Below are 17,135 nucleotides of genomic sequence, written 5' to 3'. Positions count from 1 at the left end.
AGGGCACCCCCCCCCATGCTGCTGCAGCCCGCGCCGTGCGCCCCGAGCGCGGGCTTCCCGCGGCCCCCGGCCGCCCCCGGCGCCATGCACGGCTCGCAGAAGGACACCACGTTCACCAAGATTTTCGTGGGCGGCCTGCCCTACCACACCACCGACGCCTCGCTCAGGAAGTACTTCGAGGGCTTCGGGGACATCGAGGAGGCCGTGGTCATCACCGACCGCCAGACGGGCAAGTCCCGCGGCTACGGCTTCGTAAGTGGCTCCGCGGCCGGGCGCGCACCCCGCCCCCCCCTTATCTCGCCAGGGGCACTGAGTCAGCCGGCGGGCGCACGCCCAGCCGCCCAGGCACCTGCCGCCCCCTCCTGGGCTCGGGGGCGGAGGTTCACGCTCCAGCCGGTCGGGCCGCCGCTACCCGGCTCCCTGCCCCCACCCCCACCCCCACCCCACTCCCGGTTTAAAAGGGAGAGCCGCTGTGTTCAATTAGCACTTCTGAGTTTGCAGAGAGGTTTTGGGGACAGTGGGCTGCTGCCAGGACTTCCTGGAGCAACAAGCAAGCAGGAGCAGAGGCTTCTCCTCGGGGCTCTTTGGAGGCCCTTAGCACCCCCTCCCCTCCAGTATTTTACAAGAGCTCGCTTAACCGCCCCAAATAAACATCACTTTAAGTAAAAAAACGGCATGAAGAATTGTCTCCTACTTCCCTTTTAGCTAGCATCCCCCAACCCCTCCCATGAGGAAATTTGCACCCCCCACTGGCAGGCAGGACAGGCTGGGGCCCCTGCCTTCCTTGGGGGGGGGGTGCCGTGTGTCCCCTGGGGATCCTTTCTGCCCTTGAAGGCTAGGTTTCCCAGCACATGAACTTGGAGGGAGGACCTGGAATCCAGGGGCACCTCTGTGGGAGGGCCTTAGGGTGGGAGGTCAGTGGGGACTGGGCTAGAGGCTCTGGGTCACCAGCCTGGTGGAGGGGGAAGTGAGGGCCCCTTGCCAGAGCAGAGCCCTCTGCTCCTCCCACCCAGTAAGGGAAGCCCCTAATGCATCTGCGCTCCTACAGGTGACTATGGCCGACCGGGCGGCAGCTGAGAGAGCTTGCAAAGACCCTAACCCCAACATCGACGGCCGCAAGGCCAACGTGAACCTAGCATATCTGGGCGCCAAGCCGAGGAGCCTCCAGACGGGTGAGAGAGCCCGTGTTTTCCTTCCCTGGCTCGTCTTGATTGCTATATTCAGTGTTGGTATCTGTGGGGGTGGAAATGGCCCCCCCTCCCGTCCCTGCCCCAGGAGTGGCTGTCAGCTATCATGTGCTTGCAGAGCTGTCACAGGGCCGTCCTCCTGTAGCTTGGGAGCTGGACCCCCTGGTCTAGGCACATGTACCAGTGGGGCAGGGGGAGGAGGGAGCATCACTCACTGGTCAGCTGTCTTGGAGGACAGGAGGAAGTTGGTCCCTGGGGCTGGAGATCAGGAGGATGGACACCCAGAGGCTGCTGCCACCCTGCGCCCTTGGCTTGCTTCAGCAGGGAGCTTTCGGCTTGGTGGGACAGCGGCCCGGAGGTGTAGAGGAAGCCCATTATCTATCTCTTTTGTTGGACGGGGGTGGTTGGGTGGGTACGGCTGCCTGCTTTTGCTCGCTGGGGTGAGGCCGAGCCCCTAACTGCTGTCTCATTTTAGGCTTTGCCATCGGCGTGCAGCAGCTGCACCCCACCTTGATCCAGCGGACATATGGGTGAGTGGATGTGGCTGCTAGGGGCAGGGTGGGCGGGGTGGCAGACCAGCCAGAGCAGGCCACGGGCGCCCCTTGGTCCAAGGGAGTCTTTCCCAGGACCGCCGGCCCCACAGCATTGGTTGTGCTATTTGCATCCGCCTTTCCACATCTGACGACCATCACTTTCTCTGCTCTTCCAGAAACGTGATTGCGTTCTGAGGGTGGGGAGGGCGGGGTAAGCCCAGAGAACTGAGGGAAGGCAGAGAGTGCTTGTCCACTCCTGACAGAGGCCACAACACGTGGGCACGGGAGCCTGCCAGCCTGGACTCAAATTCTGGCTTCCCCCTTACTGGTTGTGTGACCTCTGGTGGCTTACACAGCCATCTGTGCCTCAGTTTCCTCCCCTGGGAGATGGGGATGGTAACAGCATCTTCGAGTCCTATGGGTAGAGAACTTCGGATGGGCCTGTTGGGGGCACGTGAGCGCTCTGTAAGTGCGGCCCACATTCTTTGGGCCTGGTGACCCGCTCTGGTGCTTGACAGATGGTGGCAGCAGGTCCCTGCCACCCAGGGTCTGTTGTTTAGGAGAGCTATGGCAGGTGAGATAGGACCGGGGCCAGCTGTCCAGCTCGAGTGGGCCCAGCCTGTGGGCCTTTTGTCTGATGTGCTTTGGTGCGGCCCGTCCCACCCTCCCCTCTTTCTTTTTTTTTTTTTTAACTTTTCATAAGTCTTGGCAGCTGTTTGTGGAAGGACACACACACTTCAGGGGCACAAAGGAGCCTGCCATGCGGTGTGACTTCCCAGTCCCGTGATTGATGTCGGCTGGGCGCCCCAGTGCGGGAACAGGTTGATGGGGGTGGCGAGGGCTGTAATCAGACAGGCGGCCCCTTGTAGGATGGTAGCACTTCTGAAGCTGTCAGAGACCAAATCCCGGGCTCTGGGTTTTGTGCTTCAAGCCGTGTGAGCATGTGTCTGCGTCTGCCCTAGAAAGAGGCACAGCTCCCTGGCTCCCTGGCAGGGGTGGGCACTGGGCTCGGGTGGACCATGCGGGTCAAAGAGATGGCCGAGGAGTTGCTCCATGCCTCTGATTTGGGGGTGATATGGGGGTGCTTGCCCAGACAGGCAGCATCTATGTCTGCATGGTGGCCTTGGCGTGGATCGGCGTGTGTGGGAGCTCAGCTCTTGGTCTGTTCTCCGGGGAGGGAGCCCGGGGGCGGCTGGGAGCAGGTGGTTCTGGGTTTCCTTCTTGCCTGGCATCTGCTTCGTCAGTGTCAGGAGCCATCTTGGAAGGTATTTGGGGACACTTGCCATCACCTAGGTCCTTCCTCTTTGGGGCTCAGGTCACATGGGGAGGGCATTCCTCATTTTCCATAGCCTTGGCTCTGTTTCCCAGGTCCAGCCAAGACGGCCGGGGCTGGGGGCCAGAGAGGGGACCAGCTGCACAAAGCTCAGGGCACCAGCCTGGAGCACCTGCAGCTCTGTCCTGTTTCAAATGCAGCGATGCCTTCCCCTTCCAAGTTCGAGCTCCTTTTTGATCCACTGTAGCTGCCTCTCAGGCTCCAGTAGCTGTCAGGACTCAGCCTCGGGAGCCTGCGGACCTGGGTTCGAATCCCGACTCTGGCACGTTCCAGCCAGGCCCATTTGGCAGGTGATCTCTTCTTCCTGAGTGTCCAGGTGCCTCGTCTGTTGTTTCCCCCATGGAAACAATACGCGCTTCCCACAGTGCCATCACCTGGGGCCGGGTGCTCCATGAAACAGCCCTCTGAGGTCGGAACTGATGTTATCCTCACTTCCTAGATGAGGAAACTGAGGCAAACAGAGGTTCACAGTCTGCCAGGGTGACCTGAGTGACGCGATCTGAAACCAGGCTGGCTGGCTCCGAACACACAGTCTGCACCGCCGCTCTCTGGGGCAGGCGGGTGGGAAGGGTGCCCCCGCCTTTCCCCTCAGGGCCCCTTGAAGTGCCACCCACGTGAGAGTAGTGGGGGTCAACACGCATTTTACCGCCGTGTGTTCCTGACTTCAGGTGACAATGTTTTGTAACTGAATCTCCAGCCGGCATCGAATACCCGTGCCAGAGAAGAGGCTGCCAGCTCTATTTGCTGGTTGCCAAGGGGCGGAGACCCAAACAGGGACAAGAGGTCAGAGGGACCGTCCGGCTCTTCATTTCCAGCGGCCGGTGGACCGAAGCCTCTCAGGGTCACGCCGCCTCCCACCAGGCCTTGCTGGGCTCCAGGGTGGTAGGAGGGGCCCCTGGGGGTGCTGGCCCAGAGAGGTGGGCGGGGCTGCCCGGGTTCAGCTGTCTCTCCCCGCCCCCCCCAGTGCCCCTCAGTTGGGAGAGTTGGGCTGTCAGCGTCCCTTTTGTCTTTTGTCTTTGCGAACAAGAACAATCGGGCGGGAGCGCGGTTGGCCTGACTCAGCGGTCGGCGCTGTGCGCTGCGGGCTGGCAGCGAGGCCAGGCCTGCCGCGGGCCGGGGGCACGGTGGGAGCCGGAGCTGGGCAGCTCGGGCTTTTGAAACCAGTTAACCCCTCTCCTGCCTGGCCGAACTTCCTGCGGCCTTCCTGGCTCCGATCCTATGCCTTGGACAGTTCTGAAGATTCCCCAGTCCCGCTTTCCGGCAAGGCCACGGCAGAAGCCTTGCCTCCCGGGCTGTAAACGTCAGCGCCAAAGGTTCTCCTGAGAACTTTTTACATGTTATGCTTTTTGCGTGGATTCCTCTGCTCTCCATTTTTTTTTTTTTAAAGATTTTATTTATTTATTTGACAGAGAGAGGGATAGCCAGCGAGAGAGGAAACACAGGCAGGGGGAGTGGGAGAGGAAGAAGCAGGCTCCCCGAAGAGCAGGGAGCCTGATGTGGGGCTCAATCATGCTCTGAGCCAAAGGCTGATGCTTAACGACTCAGCCCCCCAGGCGCCCCTGCTCTCCATTTTTTTAAGCGGAATGGGGTCTTTCAGGATCTAACTTGGGCTCTATGTCCTGTAACTATATGTGGGCCCGAGGCTTGAGGTTTGGAGGGTCTTCCTTGGCAGGTGACAAGTGACTTATTCATAGGAGGACGCGACTAAGTCCATAGGCCATCTAGCTGAGCGTCTTTTGGCTGTCTGGCTGGGACAGTCCGAAGCTGGCAGGCAGGAAAGTTCAGAGCCATTTGGAGAGGGCACATGACGGGGCAGAGCTTTGGGTCTGCCCTGGAAGGGACCTCTTGGTGTCAAAGGCTGTGTGTCCAGGCCTGGGCCCGAGGCCTGCCAGGATCTGAGGTTCGTCCTGGGCCTGGCTGTACTTGGAGCCTCTCCTTGGGTTATTTTTGAAGGGCCAGCTGCTTCTCTGGGCACAGCCCCGGCTCCCGTTCTTAAGGGGGCCTTGCTGTGGCCTTGATGCCAGTTCACCACAAGTTCCGCTCCGTGCCAGGAGAGAGGCCAGGCCCCGGGTCCCAGATAGCAGGGTCGCCATGTGCTAGAGCAGGGATCCCAGGGTCTGCCCAGGTTCATCTCCCCGTCTGTGTGGTGGGGCCCAGGATGCTGCTACCACACAGGAAGACTTGGGATTTGTCCGTGACCCATCTCGGGGCAGTGCCCTGACAAGGCCTGAGGCCCCAGCTGCCCGTGGAGGCACTGGGTGAGCTGGGTGAGGAGAAACTTGCCTGAGCTCATAGTGTGTGGGGCTGGGTGGTGCCAACACCCTCCTTCCTTCCACGAGTCCCCTACACCTCCGTCTGTCCAGCTCCTGGACAAATCAGAGCCAGACACCCCAGGACTGCCGACCGCCATGGAAGGCTCTTCAGGCGCTGCATGCCCCGTACTTTTAGAGACTCCAGCCCCCCACCCCCCAGAACCCCCCCTGCCCTCGCCATGCCCTCGCCATCACTAGGCCACAGGCTGAGGGGTCTGAGCCCAGTCTCTGGGACACCAGCGTGGGAGAGGACTGGGGAGTGGCAGGAAGATGTCCGTGTCCCCAGAAACATGGAGCACAGGGGCTCAGAGTCCTTCATTCATTCATCAAGCCTTTGATGTGCTGGGAGCCAGGCCCTGGGCCCAGGATACTTCACGTAAGGAAGACACAGTCCGTTCCCCACCTCCGGGTGCTCACTTTCCAGCGGGGAAGCCAGCCCATTAAAAACTCTTCTGTGCCCATGAGGGTGGTGGAGTGAGCGGGCGACTGGCCGGGGGGAATTCCTTGTGGGGAGTGGTCGGTGCTCTGTGGTGCTTGTCATGGTGGGCGGGCCGTCTGTGCTGGTGATACAGTGTTGTAGACGGACACCCCAAAAAATGCTGGCATCTGACCGGGGCCTCCAGCCTGGCTAAGAGCAGCGAGCTGGCCTCAGGCTCCTGGTTGTGGTAACGCGCTGGGTGGTGTAGCCGTCACCACTGGGGGAGACCGGAGGAGGGCACACAGGACCTCCCTGTACGTTGTTGCAACTTCTTGGGGTTCTACCATTATTTCATAATCCAAAGTAAATAAAGGCTGGGGGGGGGAGTGGCAGAGCCTTGCAGGGGGGTAGGGAAGAGGGTCAGCCTCTTGGGGGGGGGCGCGACAGGAAGTGAGATCAGAGCCAGAGGCCGTGGGGGCTGGGAGGAAGCTGGTGCCCGCTGTGGCGTCACCTGGCTTGTTTTTACTTTCAGGGTGCCTGGGGTGGCCCTGCTCCCCACACCGTAGCTTCCTGTTTGGCACCCACTGGAGCGAGGCGTGGGCCGGCGCGTGGCCCTCCCCTGTGGGCCACCCCTGTGCACCTGTTGTTTGTCCCCGGCGGCTGTAACAGAAACCAGCCCCCGGGTGGCCCTGGGGTTCCTCTGGAGGGCGAGCTCCTCGCTCCGGCCCGCTGCCCTGGCAGGAGGGGCCTTCTGCTGAGGCCTGGAGAGCCCCGTCCAGGAGCCTCGGGCCCAGGCTCGGCGGCCGGAGCACGGACAGAGGCTGCCTGGCACCCGCATGGGTGTGCTCCGGGCAGGGGGAGCAGGGGAGGGGTTTCCAGGCTTCCTGCCGCAGGGCCGCGGGCCCGGGTGGTGGAGGCTGTAGGCCCTTTGCACGACTCGTGTGTACGATGCCTCATGGCTGTGACTTTTTCTCGTGGAGCCTCCGCTTGCCCGTCTTCTGTGTGGACCGGATGAGGGCTCCGCAGGGTCAGGGGAGGATGTCTGCGTTCATGCCCTGACCCCTCCCACGTGGGTGGGAGGAGGGGGCCGGGCATCCCCGCAGCCAGTTTGGTCAGCAGATGCTTGCTTGCTTTGTGGCAGGCCGAGGGTGCCATGGGGACCGGGGGGAGCCAGGTCAGGCTAGGGTTGCAGAGGAGCCCGGAGCAGAGGGGTGTGTGCAGGGAGCCCAGGCGGCAGGAGGTGGGGAGCGGGGGGAGAGTGGCTGGGCTGGGGCACCAGCACGAGCAGTGGGAGGAAGTAGGGAGTTGGGGGCCCAGGGGCACATTTAGATGTTATTCTGAGTGATGCGGGACGGAGGTGGGCCCTGAGTGGATGAGGGCTGGGTCCCTTGTGTCTTGAGAGCATCCCTTCGGCTGCCAGGCAGGCCTGCACCCCTGAGGCCAGGGGGAGACCCCAGGGCCTCCGTGGCAGTCCACGTGCAAGGCTGTGATGGCTGCTGGCTCCCACGTCAGGGTGAGCAGCTGTGGGATTCTGGATACATTTTAAAGAATGTGTGAGAGAGGAGCCCAGGAAGATTCCAGAGCTTTGAGCCGAGCAAATGGAGGGTTGGGTAGGCCTTGGGGGAGGTTTGGGGGAACGGTAGGAATTCAGGTTCGGACACGTTGGGGTGGAGATGCCGAGCCGGGGCCTGGCAGTGTCCCACAGCGGTACGTCTTACCTGCCTTGTGCCCGCTGCCCCCACACTTGCCTGCTGGCTGGTGGCCCCCGGGAGCCTTCACATCCCCCTGCGGGGATTCCCGGGCGCGGGGCCTGTTTCCTGCCGGTGCTGGCGCCCAGCCTGCGCCCGGGGCCTGGCGTCGCGCCCCCAGCGGCTGCCTGCGTGTCCGGCTCGGTGGGCAAAAACCTCCGGGAAGCAGAAAAAGTGAAATGGGCTCATTTGCCTTTTTTATTTTGGGGGGTGGCTTTGCATTCAGAAATGGAATCCTCCAGGCCTGCAGCGAGCCTTCTCGCTGAGTTTTGCTCTGAGTGTGTGGAGCCTGCGGTCGTCTGTCCCCAGGGCGCTGGCTGCCCTTGGCTGTTGTCAGCACCCTGGCTGTCCGGTAGTTCACAGACCCTGCTGCTCGGAGCCCTTTGACCTCTGCCTTCTTAAGGGGCCTCCAGGAACCCAGTGGTTGCTTTGTCGGGCTCAGTGGTACCCTTAGCTTACAGAAGGGGAAGCAGGCTGGAGGCTGGGATCCAAACTCAGGGTTCTCGCCTCTGGACCCCTGGGCCTCCATTGGGCCAAGTCAGCATGGGTGCTGTTGGGCTATGTTGTTAACCTGGGGTGCCTTGGGTCCTGGCGACATCACAGCTCCCCAGTGGACTGTAATGAGGCCGCGAGACCCCAGTCCTGCAGGTCATGGTGGTGCCTGGCAGGAGCAACCCAGATAGGCTTTGGGGCCACCTGACCTTTAGGTTCTGACCCTGGACCTGACTGTCCGGCTGGCTGGTCCAGTTCTCCCTCCAGGGCTCCCAGGCTGCTCTTCTGGGGCTGGGGCCGGGTGGCTGGGAGAGAGAGGACTTTCCGTGAGCCTTGGCTGGCTTGGGGGCTATTCCTTGTCCTCCCTCAGGACCCGGGGTGGGGGTGGGGGGGGTCCCTGGTGCTGCCAAGCTCTCTGGGGCCACAGAGCATTAAATCCTCATGGCCGCCCCGGGGGCGGTTCCCCCCCCACAGAAGCGGTGCTGAGGCTGCCAGGCACCTAGCAAGCGCCAAAGCCAGCCTTGAACGGAGCCGGCAGGTTCTGCCTCCCCAGGGCCCCCCAAGCTGTGACTTGCTGAGCAGGGCTGTTCCAGGCTGGGCTGCTTCCAGGGCCTTCGAAAGGGCTTCAGCTTCTGCCCAAGGAAACCACAGGCAGCCCTGGGTCGGGGGGGGGGGCTCCTTTGCCACCTGGGTGCCAGTGATCCTGGGACCTGCCTGGGGCCCTGAGCACTTGACAGATGACATGCTAGGTGCTTGGGACTGAGCAGTTAACGCCAAGTCCCTTCCCTCGTAAGGCTTGTGTTTTGTTTTCCTGGAGAAAACAGAACAGAAAGTAAATGACCAGGAGGTATCAGGTCGTGAGAGGGAAATAAAGCTGGTAATGGGCGGGGTGTGCTGGCGTTGTCCTGGGGGGTGGTCAGGGAAGGACTCTGAGGAGGTGAGGTTTGAGCTGTGAGAAGAAGCCTGTGAGCAGAGGGCGTGAATAGCAGGTGCAAAGGTCCTGTGGTGGAGGAGCTCATTGAGTCTTGTCTGGTGGGAGTCGGGACAGTGAGTGGAGGTAAGTTGGGGAAGTTGAGGCCTAGTTGTGTGGGAAGTCATAGGGGGAGCACTTTGGTTCTGGGTAGTGTGGAGGCTGCAGGAGGGTTCTGGTCCTGGGGGTGACCTGGTCTCTTGGATGTTTTTAAGATGATTCTCTGGCTGCCAGATTGGGGCAGAGGTGGGGACTGCGGTCCTGCTGTGATGTTGTGGATGGAGGCTTGACCTGGAGAGATGGCTGGGTGGGGCGATTGCTAGTGTGGAGAACAGGGAGAATTGGGGGATTGGGGGTGGGAGTGAGGAGTGCCAGGTGGATGGGGTGTACATGGGCTGGGGCGGAGGGCAAGTGGGCAGGGCCAGCAGACCAGCCTTCCATCAGCCCGGAGTGTTGGGAGGCCCGTGCCCTTTTCAGAGGCCTGACGATCAGGCATGTGGAGGCTGGCAGCGCCCTGACCTTTATGGGGAGTAGGTGGGGCAGCGAGGAACCTGCTGGGCACACCCACCCTGTCCCCAGTGCCAGGCGGCCGGGACCTCCCCCGGCTGCCATGTGCGGGCCTGGGGAGGGCGCAGGGCTGCCCTCAGACAGGCAGTTTGGATGGACATTCTTTCCCGCCCGAGAGCCTGGTGGGTTCCCTGTGTGCGTGTATGCTGCTCGCACGCGTGTGGGCCCCCCTCCAGCTCTCCCCCGCCACCCCGCCTGGCCTCCTTCCCAGCCCCGGGCAAGGGCATCTGGTCACAAAAGCGCCGAAGAGCCTTCTATCTGCCCTTGGCTTTGTAGTTCACTCTGTGGCAGGCTCTCTACATGTGGGAGGAGCCGTGATGCTAGAGGATTCTCTGTGCTGGGCCATCCTGTGCCTGGTGGGGTGTTAGCGGCATCCCTGGACTCCACCCACCAGTGTGACCACCAGGAACGTTCCAGGCATGGCCTGGTGTCCCTTGAGGGGCAGAGTCGCCCTGCTGAGATCCACTCTTCCAGTGAAGGGTCCTGGGTCTCACGGCGGGCCCTGAGGCCAACCTCTGCAAGTCCAGAGGCAGAGCTGGGGGCTGACGTGGTGGCGGGGGAGACTGCCTGGGACCGGTCCCTGGCCTCAGGGGGCTTTGCGGCTTCTTCCCCTTGACTCCTCCAGCGCCGCCATCTCTCCCGGCCTCACTGTGTGGCGGGACCCGCCGTTCCTGCTTTTCCTTTGGATCTGAGTCTAGGGTGCACACATCTGTTGGGGGTCCGGTCTCTGGGGATACGCTCAGCTCCTCGGCAGGGACAGAATCACCGGGGGCAGCTGGGTCGTGGACTGGAGCTGTTCTGCCACCTGGGTGGCCTCCTGGAGACCCGGGCTGGCCCCTGAGGTGAGCCCCGGGGTCGCAGGCTCCAGCCAGCAGCCGTCCTTAGGGCACGGGTCCCAGGCAGTGTATGGACGAGGAGGCAGACTCCACTTTGCCACTCCCTGGCTGTGTGACGATGCAAGTCATCCAGGCGTCTCTGAGCCTCAGTGTCCCTCTCTGGGAAATGGGGTAACACAGCCCGTCTTGTGGCTTTGAAATGCTTTGTAAGTTATCTCGGGCTTGTTGCAGAGTGCTAGGGGGCCGGGCGCTCCAGAGAAGTAGGTGAATAGATGCAGATATGCGGTATCCTGGAGTGTCAGGAAACGGGGGGCTCCCTTCCCCCCCAACCTAAAATATATTCACTCACACCATGTTGGAGTGTTCCCATGGTGGCTGGGACAGGGGTCTGGTCCTAGCAGTGGAGAGGGTAGAACTTGGTAAATGTGACCACGGCCTCAGCCAGCTGGACCTTGGGAAAATATGGCCAGAAACCTGTCATTTTTAAAGCTCTGGGTCCTTCTCCTGTGTGGGCAGCATGAGGCCGGGTGTAGCAGCGTGTCTGGAGAGTGGGTGTGAATCAGTATCCCTGGGGGCCTGTCAAATGCATATTCCTGGACCCTATCTGAATGCTCGGTCTGCAGGGGATCCACATTTTTAGCAAGTGCTTGGGGGGTGTCTCAGGCAGGGGCATCCCTGCCCATGTTTGGAGAAGTTCTGGGCTTCATGCTTCCATAGCCTCCAACTCAGGAATGTTTCTGAGGCTCCCGGAGCCGGGTGGGGGTGCTGATGGTGCCAGGGACGTCCTGGTGGGCGCAGCACCAGGACACGCTTCCTCGGGTCTCCGTTTTGCTCCTTTCCTGAGAGGCGTCCCAACTGCTGGAGCCCCTTGTCTTTCTCAGCGGGGAGACTGTTCTCGATGGGCCATTGTTCCAACAGCATTGTGTGCCTGGCATGTTCCAGAGCTAGGCTTTGGGGCCGAGCCCTCCCCACTGCTCAGCTGAGATGCAGGGGAGATGAGGGAACAGGGCCAACCTCAGGTGGGGTCAGGAGGACACCCCTGCATTGAGGGCTCCAGGGGCGGCAGTGGTGGGTACAGGCCCAGGTAGGGATGGCCTTGAGCACTGGAGGCACTGCAGGGGGCATGCAGCTGGGGCGGGACAGGGGCATGGAGGGCCGAGGGGTCTGGGGATCTGTTCTCAGAGTGAACAATGTGGCACCCTTGTCCTGCTCCCCCAGCACACATGCTTGCCTTTTCCTGCTGTTCCCCACGGCCATCCCTGTCTTGTCCTCCAGGCGCAGTGCAGTTGCTCCCTCCTCCAGGATGCCTTCCCTGACTGTTCCCCGCAATCCTGCCTCTGGTTCATGGGCTGGATTGTTTGTGTGTCTGTCCCCGTCCTGGAGTCCAAGCTCTCGGGAGCCAGGAGCTGTGTGCGGTCTGCTCAGCGCCGTATCCCGATCCCGAGCAGACGCAGGAGAAGGCTGTTGCCCTGCTTGGTGTGCAGAGCTGGATTCGAACCCAGGCCCGTCTCTGTTCAAGGCTCTTGTTTACATAGGGGAGGAAGGAGGTGGCTGCAGGGGCTCCTTGAGTGGGGGCGATGGGCACTGTGGCCCCCAGCCAGAGCGCAGGGATCCTGGCAAACGCTGCAGAAGGTGGGGTGGGGGGTGGGGCCACAGCCTGTCGCCAGCAGGGGTGTGATGGCGCGGTGACCGCCGGGGTGCTGCCACCTAGGGGCTCCGTGGTCGGAGCTGGTGACCCCTCAGGCACAGGCAGGTGTTGCCCGGACTCCCACTCCCTCCCAGATCCTCGGGCCCACGGCGCCAGTCCTCATCCCAACCCTGCCCGCACCAGGCCCAGCCAGCGCTCTGCCGTCGCTGGCTAGCTCACCCTGTCGCGGGATTTGCCCCTCTTGTGTCCGCGCTGTGCTGGTAAGGACGCTTCCCGAATAGCCGCCGTCTTCAGGTGTGCGGTGCGTTCACAGCCATGTGCGGACACTGGCTCCGGCTAACTCAGAGCTTTGCCATCTTCCCACAGGAGCCCCTCAGCCCTCACTTCCCAGCGCGGCCCCCTTCCGTAGCCCCTGGCGGTTTAACCGCTTTCCCCCTTTGGTCTCACTGAAATTTGAAACTCGTGAATGTAAAGTGGTTCCCCCCAGATATTTCTGAATTACCTACCCTTAAAAACGCAGTCATTGACTAGCTTGACCAAAATATGGAAAGTTGTCTCAGAACAAACACCGTCTTTAACTAGTTCTCCTGCCCCTGGTTTGCCTGTGTGCGCTTTCCCTGTGGGTGGGACGCACCGTGCGTGGCCATTCGTGTCTGGCTTCTTTGGCTCAGCCTGTGCTCAGGGGTCGTGCACACCGGCGTGTGTGTCAGACGTCGTTGCTCGTCGTGGCGTGGACAGACCGCATTGGTGTCTCTGTCCTTTGTGGCCCTCGTGAACACTGCCCCTCATTCCTGGTTAGCACGTGAAGCCATTCGCCCTGTAAGGGCCACAGCCCCCTCTGGCGGCCTGCAGACCTCCCCTGAGCGCTCGGAACATTCCACCTGAGTGCGGTTCACCAGTTCTTGGACCGGTAAAAGCGGCCGTTTCCTACGAGGCAACCTCAGCTATCCTTAGCTTGGCTGCAAATACACATTCGGTTGCTGTCACGTCAACAGTGTCACACTGAGTGTGAACATCACGGTTTTGTGTCAACGGCAGCTCTGTCCTGCGGCTTGCTTCCCTCTCCTGACGGTTGGGAGGGCAGAGGCCTGGGGCTGAACCTGGGCCCCTGATCTTGTGGCCGCCACATGCACCATGCTCTGGGGGGACATTGGCTACTGCTCCGTCCTGTGTAGGTGACACTCAGCTCCTCTGGTTTGTCTCCGGTCCCGTAGATGATGCTGTGGTCCACTCAGCACGTCTGTCTTTGTGCCAGAGCAAGGGCCCCTCTTGGAGGCTAAGGGGGCCTGACTGGGGGAGGAAGCGTGCGTCCTGCCCACATGCCCCCGAAGCGGCCTTGTTTCTGCCCCTGCTGAGTGTAGGAGAGCATGGGGAGGGGGTGGGGGGGGCTGTTCTTTCAAAACAGCTTCTCTTTGGAGCTGGGACTGGGCAGGGGTCCTGGGCCCAACTGACAGGTGCAGAGAGAAGTTGGCCCCCAAGTGTGGCCCTGTCCTGTGTCCCTCTTGCTGGCGTGAGAAGAGGCAGAGGACAGGCCGATGGCGATGGCCATACCGTCTGCCCCGATGAGGCTAACAGGCCGGGAGGCCCAGAGAGGCCCAGCCACTTGCCCAGGGCCGCCCAGCGGTTGGTTGGCAGAGCAGGCCTGCACCGACCCTGCCTTCCTGAGCCTCCATTTTCCCATCTGTGACACAGGGGACCCCGTCTCTGCCTGGAAGGCTGGCATGCACGTTAGCCTGCAGCGTGGGACAGACACGTGGGTTCAGAGGTCCCCTCCACTGTATCGCCGTGGGGCCTTGGGCAAGCCACTGACCCCCTGACCTCTGTTCTCTGAGGGCAGCCTGAGGGCAGGTCCGACCAGTCACTGAGGGCGTTTTGGACCTGGCGCCGTGGGCACTGGAGCTGGTTGGCGGCCTTGTTTCCAGAGCCTCTCCTTGTCCTCTTCATCTTTGTCGATGTCCTTCGTGCATCACTCGTGTAGCCCTCAGCACGCGTCGCTGGGCTGCTCTGAGCCGGGCTCTGGGCCGTCAGTGACAGAACGGGGGAGAAAGGCCAGGGAGAGCCGTAGATCGTGCAGGATGTCACTCGGCGGATGGTAGATGTTGGGAAGATGAACGGGAAGTAGAGGGATGGGGTGTGAGCTGGGCAGTCACAGGGGGACCTATGCTCAGAAGGCCCTTGCCACATTGGATTCTGTGCTGTCACCATCTGAAAATTGTAAATCATTTTGAAATCTGCCCCCCCCAATCATAGCTGGCCCTATGGGGGCTGGCAGGAGTGTGGAGCCTAGGATTGGGCTGGGGGTGGCTGAGAAGGGGGAGCTCTGGGGATAGCAGGGAGAGTGCGTTGCAGGCAGTAGGAACAGCCAGTGCAAAGGCCCTGGGGTAGGAGCGCATCTGATGTGTTCAGGGAAGGTGGATTGTGGCCCTACCTGTTTTACAGATGAGAAGTAGACCGGAGAGGGGGAACAGTGTCCCCCAGCTCCTTCACTCCACCCCGGAGCCAGCTTTCCCCAGCTCTGCCGCCTCGCCCTGACCCTCTGTGTTTGGCCCCACAGGCTGACCCCCCACTACATCTATCCGCAAGCCATCGTCCAGCCCAGTGTGGTGATCCCGGCTGCCCCGGTCCCGTCGCTGTCCTCGCCCTACATCGAGTACACGCCAGCCAGCCCGGCCTACGCCCAGTACCCACCGGCCACCTTTGACCAGTACCCGTACGCCGCCTCGCCCGCCACGGCCGCCAGGGCGAGCGCTGGCCGCGCTTCGGGGTGCACACCCGCACATGTGCCTCCGGAGACCCCGCAGGAGCCCCACCTGACCCCGGGTGGACTGGAGACCACTTCTCTCTAAATCCAGGCCCCGCCACGTCTCGAGGGAGGACTTTGGGGAAAAAGACTGACCGAACGCTCTTCGAAGCTGCAACCCGGACCTCGCGCACACCGCCAGCCTTCGTCCTGCACCTGCCGCCCCTCCCCACACCCCAGGCGCCCGCAGGCCCGTCCCTCCAGCCCCCGGCCGGGCCCTTGCCGCCCTCCAGACTGGCTGCCCGACAGGCTGTGCAGACACTCGGTCCTGCTCAAGATGCCTTAGTCCAGGGCCGCCCGGGAGCGCGGCGGGGGCGGGCTGTGCGCTGCAAGGCGGCCGTGGGCCGGAGCCGCTTCTCCGGAATTCACATCTTCTAAACCACAGCCTGCCCCCCACCCCCGGGGCTCCCGGGTGCGGCAGGGCCGCTGGTGACGTCCCTTTTTGTCGAAGCTGCAACTCTTTTCTTACTGTCATCGTTTTGCTACTAAGATGATTTCAGAATGTCAGTCTATTTTTTCAACCGGAACTCCCACCACCAAGAATCCAGAACCTATTTTTGACTTTGAGAGACTCACTTTGGTCGCCGGCTCCGCCCGAGGACTCAGTGACAGTATTTCGTGTGATAAAACGTCTGCCAGCTGGAGGGCCAGGAGCCCCTCGGAGGGCAGGCGTCTCCAGGCCGGTCTTGCTAGGTGATAGCAACTTGTCTCAGACCTCGTCCCCCACCTGATCCACAGAGGGCGGGAAGGAGTGGGGCCCGAGGTGGTGCTGGCCGAGGGGCCGCAGTGGAGTGTCCTGGCCAGTGGCGGGGGGCCTCTGATTGCAGAACCACACAGCCTCACCCACCCTCCGTCCCTCATGGGGTCACCTGCTGTATACCAGCCCTGGCGGTGGGGTTGAGCTGAGACCTGTCCCACCTGCCTTGGGGGCTCAGTCCAGGGTGGAGGCAAGACGTTCCAACAGGCCGTCGGGGGGCTCCTGGACAGGGTACCTGGGCTGTGCAGTGGACCCCCCCCCGCCCCCCGCTCAGAGGAGGAGGGGAGTGAGCCGAGGGGCAGCCTGGTAGAGGAGACAGGCAGAGGAATTTGGGAAGGGCGGGCCGCAGAGTTGGGGGGCACTGGGGGTATTCCTTCGGACCTACCTCAGGGAAGTGGGAGGCCTCAGGGGGCTGACGACGTGGGCAAGCACTTCGCGGCACGCCTGGTACAGAGTCAAGGCCCAGAACATAAAGGTAGCTAATATTATAATAATATTTTTATTAGAACGTTCTGATTATAAAAATAAAACTTGTTTTCTTTAAAGAAAAAGTTGGTCTGTGATGTTTCTCTTGAAGTGGGAGCCTTCAGCACCGCGCCGGCCCCCGGCCCCCGGCCCCAGTGATCGTCCGCAAGTTGCTCTCAGGTCCAGATCATACCCGGTGTCACGGCTTGGGAGCCGGGGGTTTTAGTCGCCTATTCCTTGAGCCCCTACCCTGCACCGGCCTGTGGGTATCCAGAGTGATGGGACAGACGCAGTGCCCCCATCACCACCCACCTTCCCACTGAAGTAGGGAAGGAACAGACACTCCGCCACCCCCTGGGGGCTTGCTCCCCTGTAGCCCGCTGCAAGTGCAGGGGAGGGCTGACTGGCTCAGCGAGGTGACCTGTTCTAAGCAGCATCCTGGGCACGGTGGCTGGGGGCAGGGGCGGGCATGCTGTTGTGATTGGTCAGAATCCCGTGGGATGGAGGGCAGCTCTCCAAGAGAAGGGAGGGTGCTTCTAGAAGAACCTGAGTAACGGCAGCTGAGGGGACAGAACAGGTGTCTGCCAGCTGCTCTAGGGTTACTGGTAGGCAGGGTACAAGGTCACAGGAAGGGAAGTCTTGGTTGGGGGCTGAGGGGGCCCAGCCCACGGATGGTTCTGGTCTTTCACAGAACTGCTGGAGCCACAACTCCAGGCTGGAGAAATCATGGGGGATCCACAGGGGAGGCGTTAAGGCTGGAAAGGAGATTAATTCACTGATTCATTCATTCCAAGACACATGTGCCCGGTATAGAAGCAAAGCACTGGGGAGAATCATGAAACAGACATGATGCTACCCACTGGAGTATATAATCTAGTGGGGGAGACCTAACAAACATGCGTGTGGGGTCATTGTGGATACTGATGAGCACTGTGAAGCAGGTATCACAGGGTGATGAAGAATGACAGTTCTAGGCAGATGGCAGCAAGTGCAAAGGCCCTGGGGTAGGTGCATGGAGCAAGGAGGCCAGTATGGCTGGGGAAGGGGTAGTGAGGAGAAAGTGGCAGGA

At 61.6% G+C, this 17,135-nt stretch overlaps 1 protein-coding gene across 1 annotated transcript; it reads left to right on the top strand.

Annotated features, from left to right (window-relative positions):
- The first annotated feature begins 7 nt into the window (after positions 1-7).
- Positions 8-16,141, top strand: RBM38 (RNA binding motif protein 38). The gene is made up of 4 exons (XM_034640234.1): positions 8-252; positions 1,049-1,172; positions 1,663-1,717; positions 14,599-16,141. Exons 1-4 carry the CDS (start codon positions 16-18, stop codon positions 14,888-14,890), a joined length of 708 nt encoding a protein of 235 aa, XP_034496125.1. The 5' UTR covers positions 8-15; the 3' UTR covers positions 14,891-16,141.
- The last annotated feature ends 994 nt before the right edge of the window (positions 16,142-17,135 follow it).

The sequence above is a fragment of the Ailuropoda melanoleuca genome, chromosome 13, assembly GCF_002007445.2.
Source record: "Ailuropoda melanoleuca isolate Jingjing chromosome 13, ASM200744v2, whole genome shotgun sequence".
Taxonomy (NCBI): Eukaryota; Metazoa; Chordata; class Mammalia; order Carnivora; family Ursidae; genus Ailuropoda; species Ailuropoda melanoleuca.
Note: the sequence above shows the minus strand (reverse complement) of the source record. Positions and strands in the feature narration are given on the sequence as shown.

Bases quoted from the DNA above. Each gene is read 5' to 3' on its own strand.
- RBM38 (XM_034640234.1), top strand. From the start codon at position 16: ATGCTGCTGCAGCCCGCGCCGTGCGCCCCGAGCGCGGGCTTCCCGCGG. The intron at 1,173-1,662 runs GTGAGAGAGCCC...GTCTCATTTTAG, and splicing joins GCCGAGGAGCCTCCAGACGG to GCTTTGCCATCGGCGTGCAG. The intron at 1,718-14,598 runs GTGAGTGGATGT...TTGGCCCCACAG, and splicing joins TTGATCCAGCGGACATATGG to GCTGACCCCCCACTACATCT.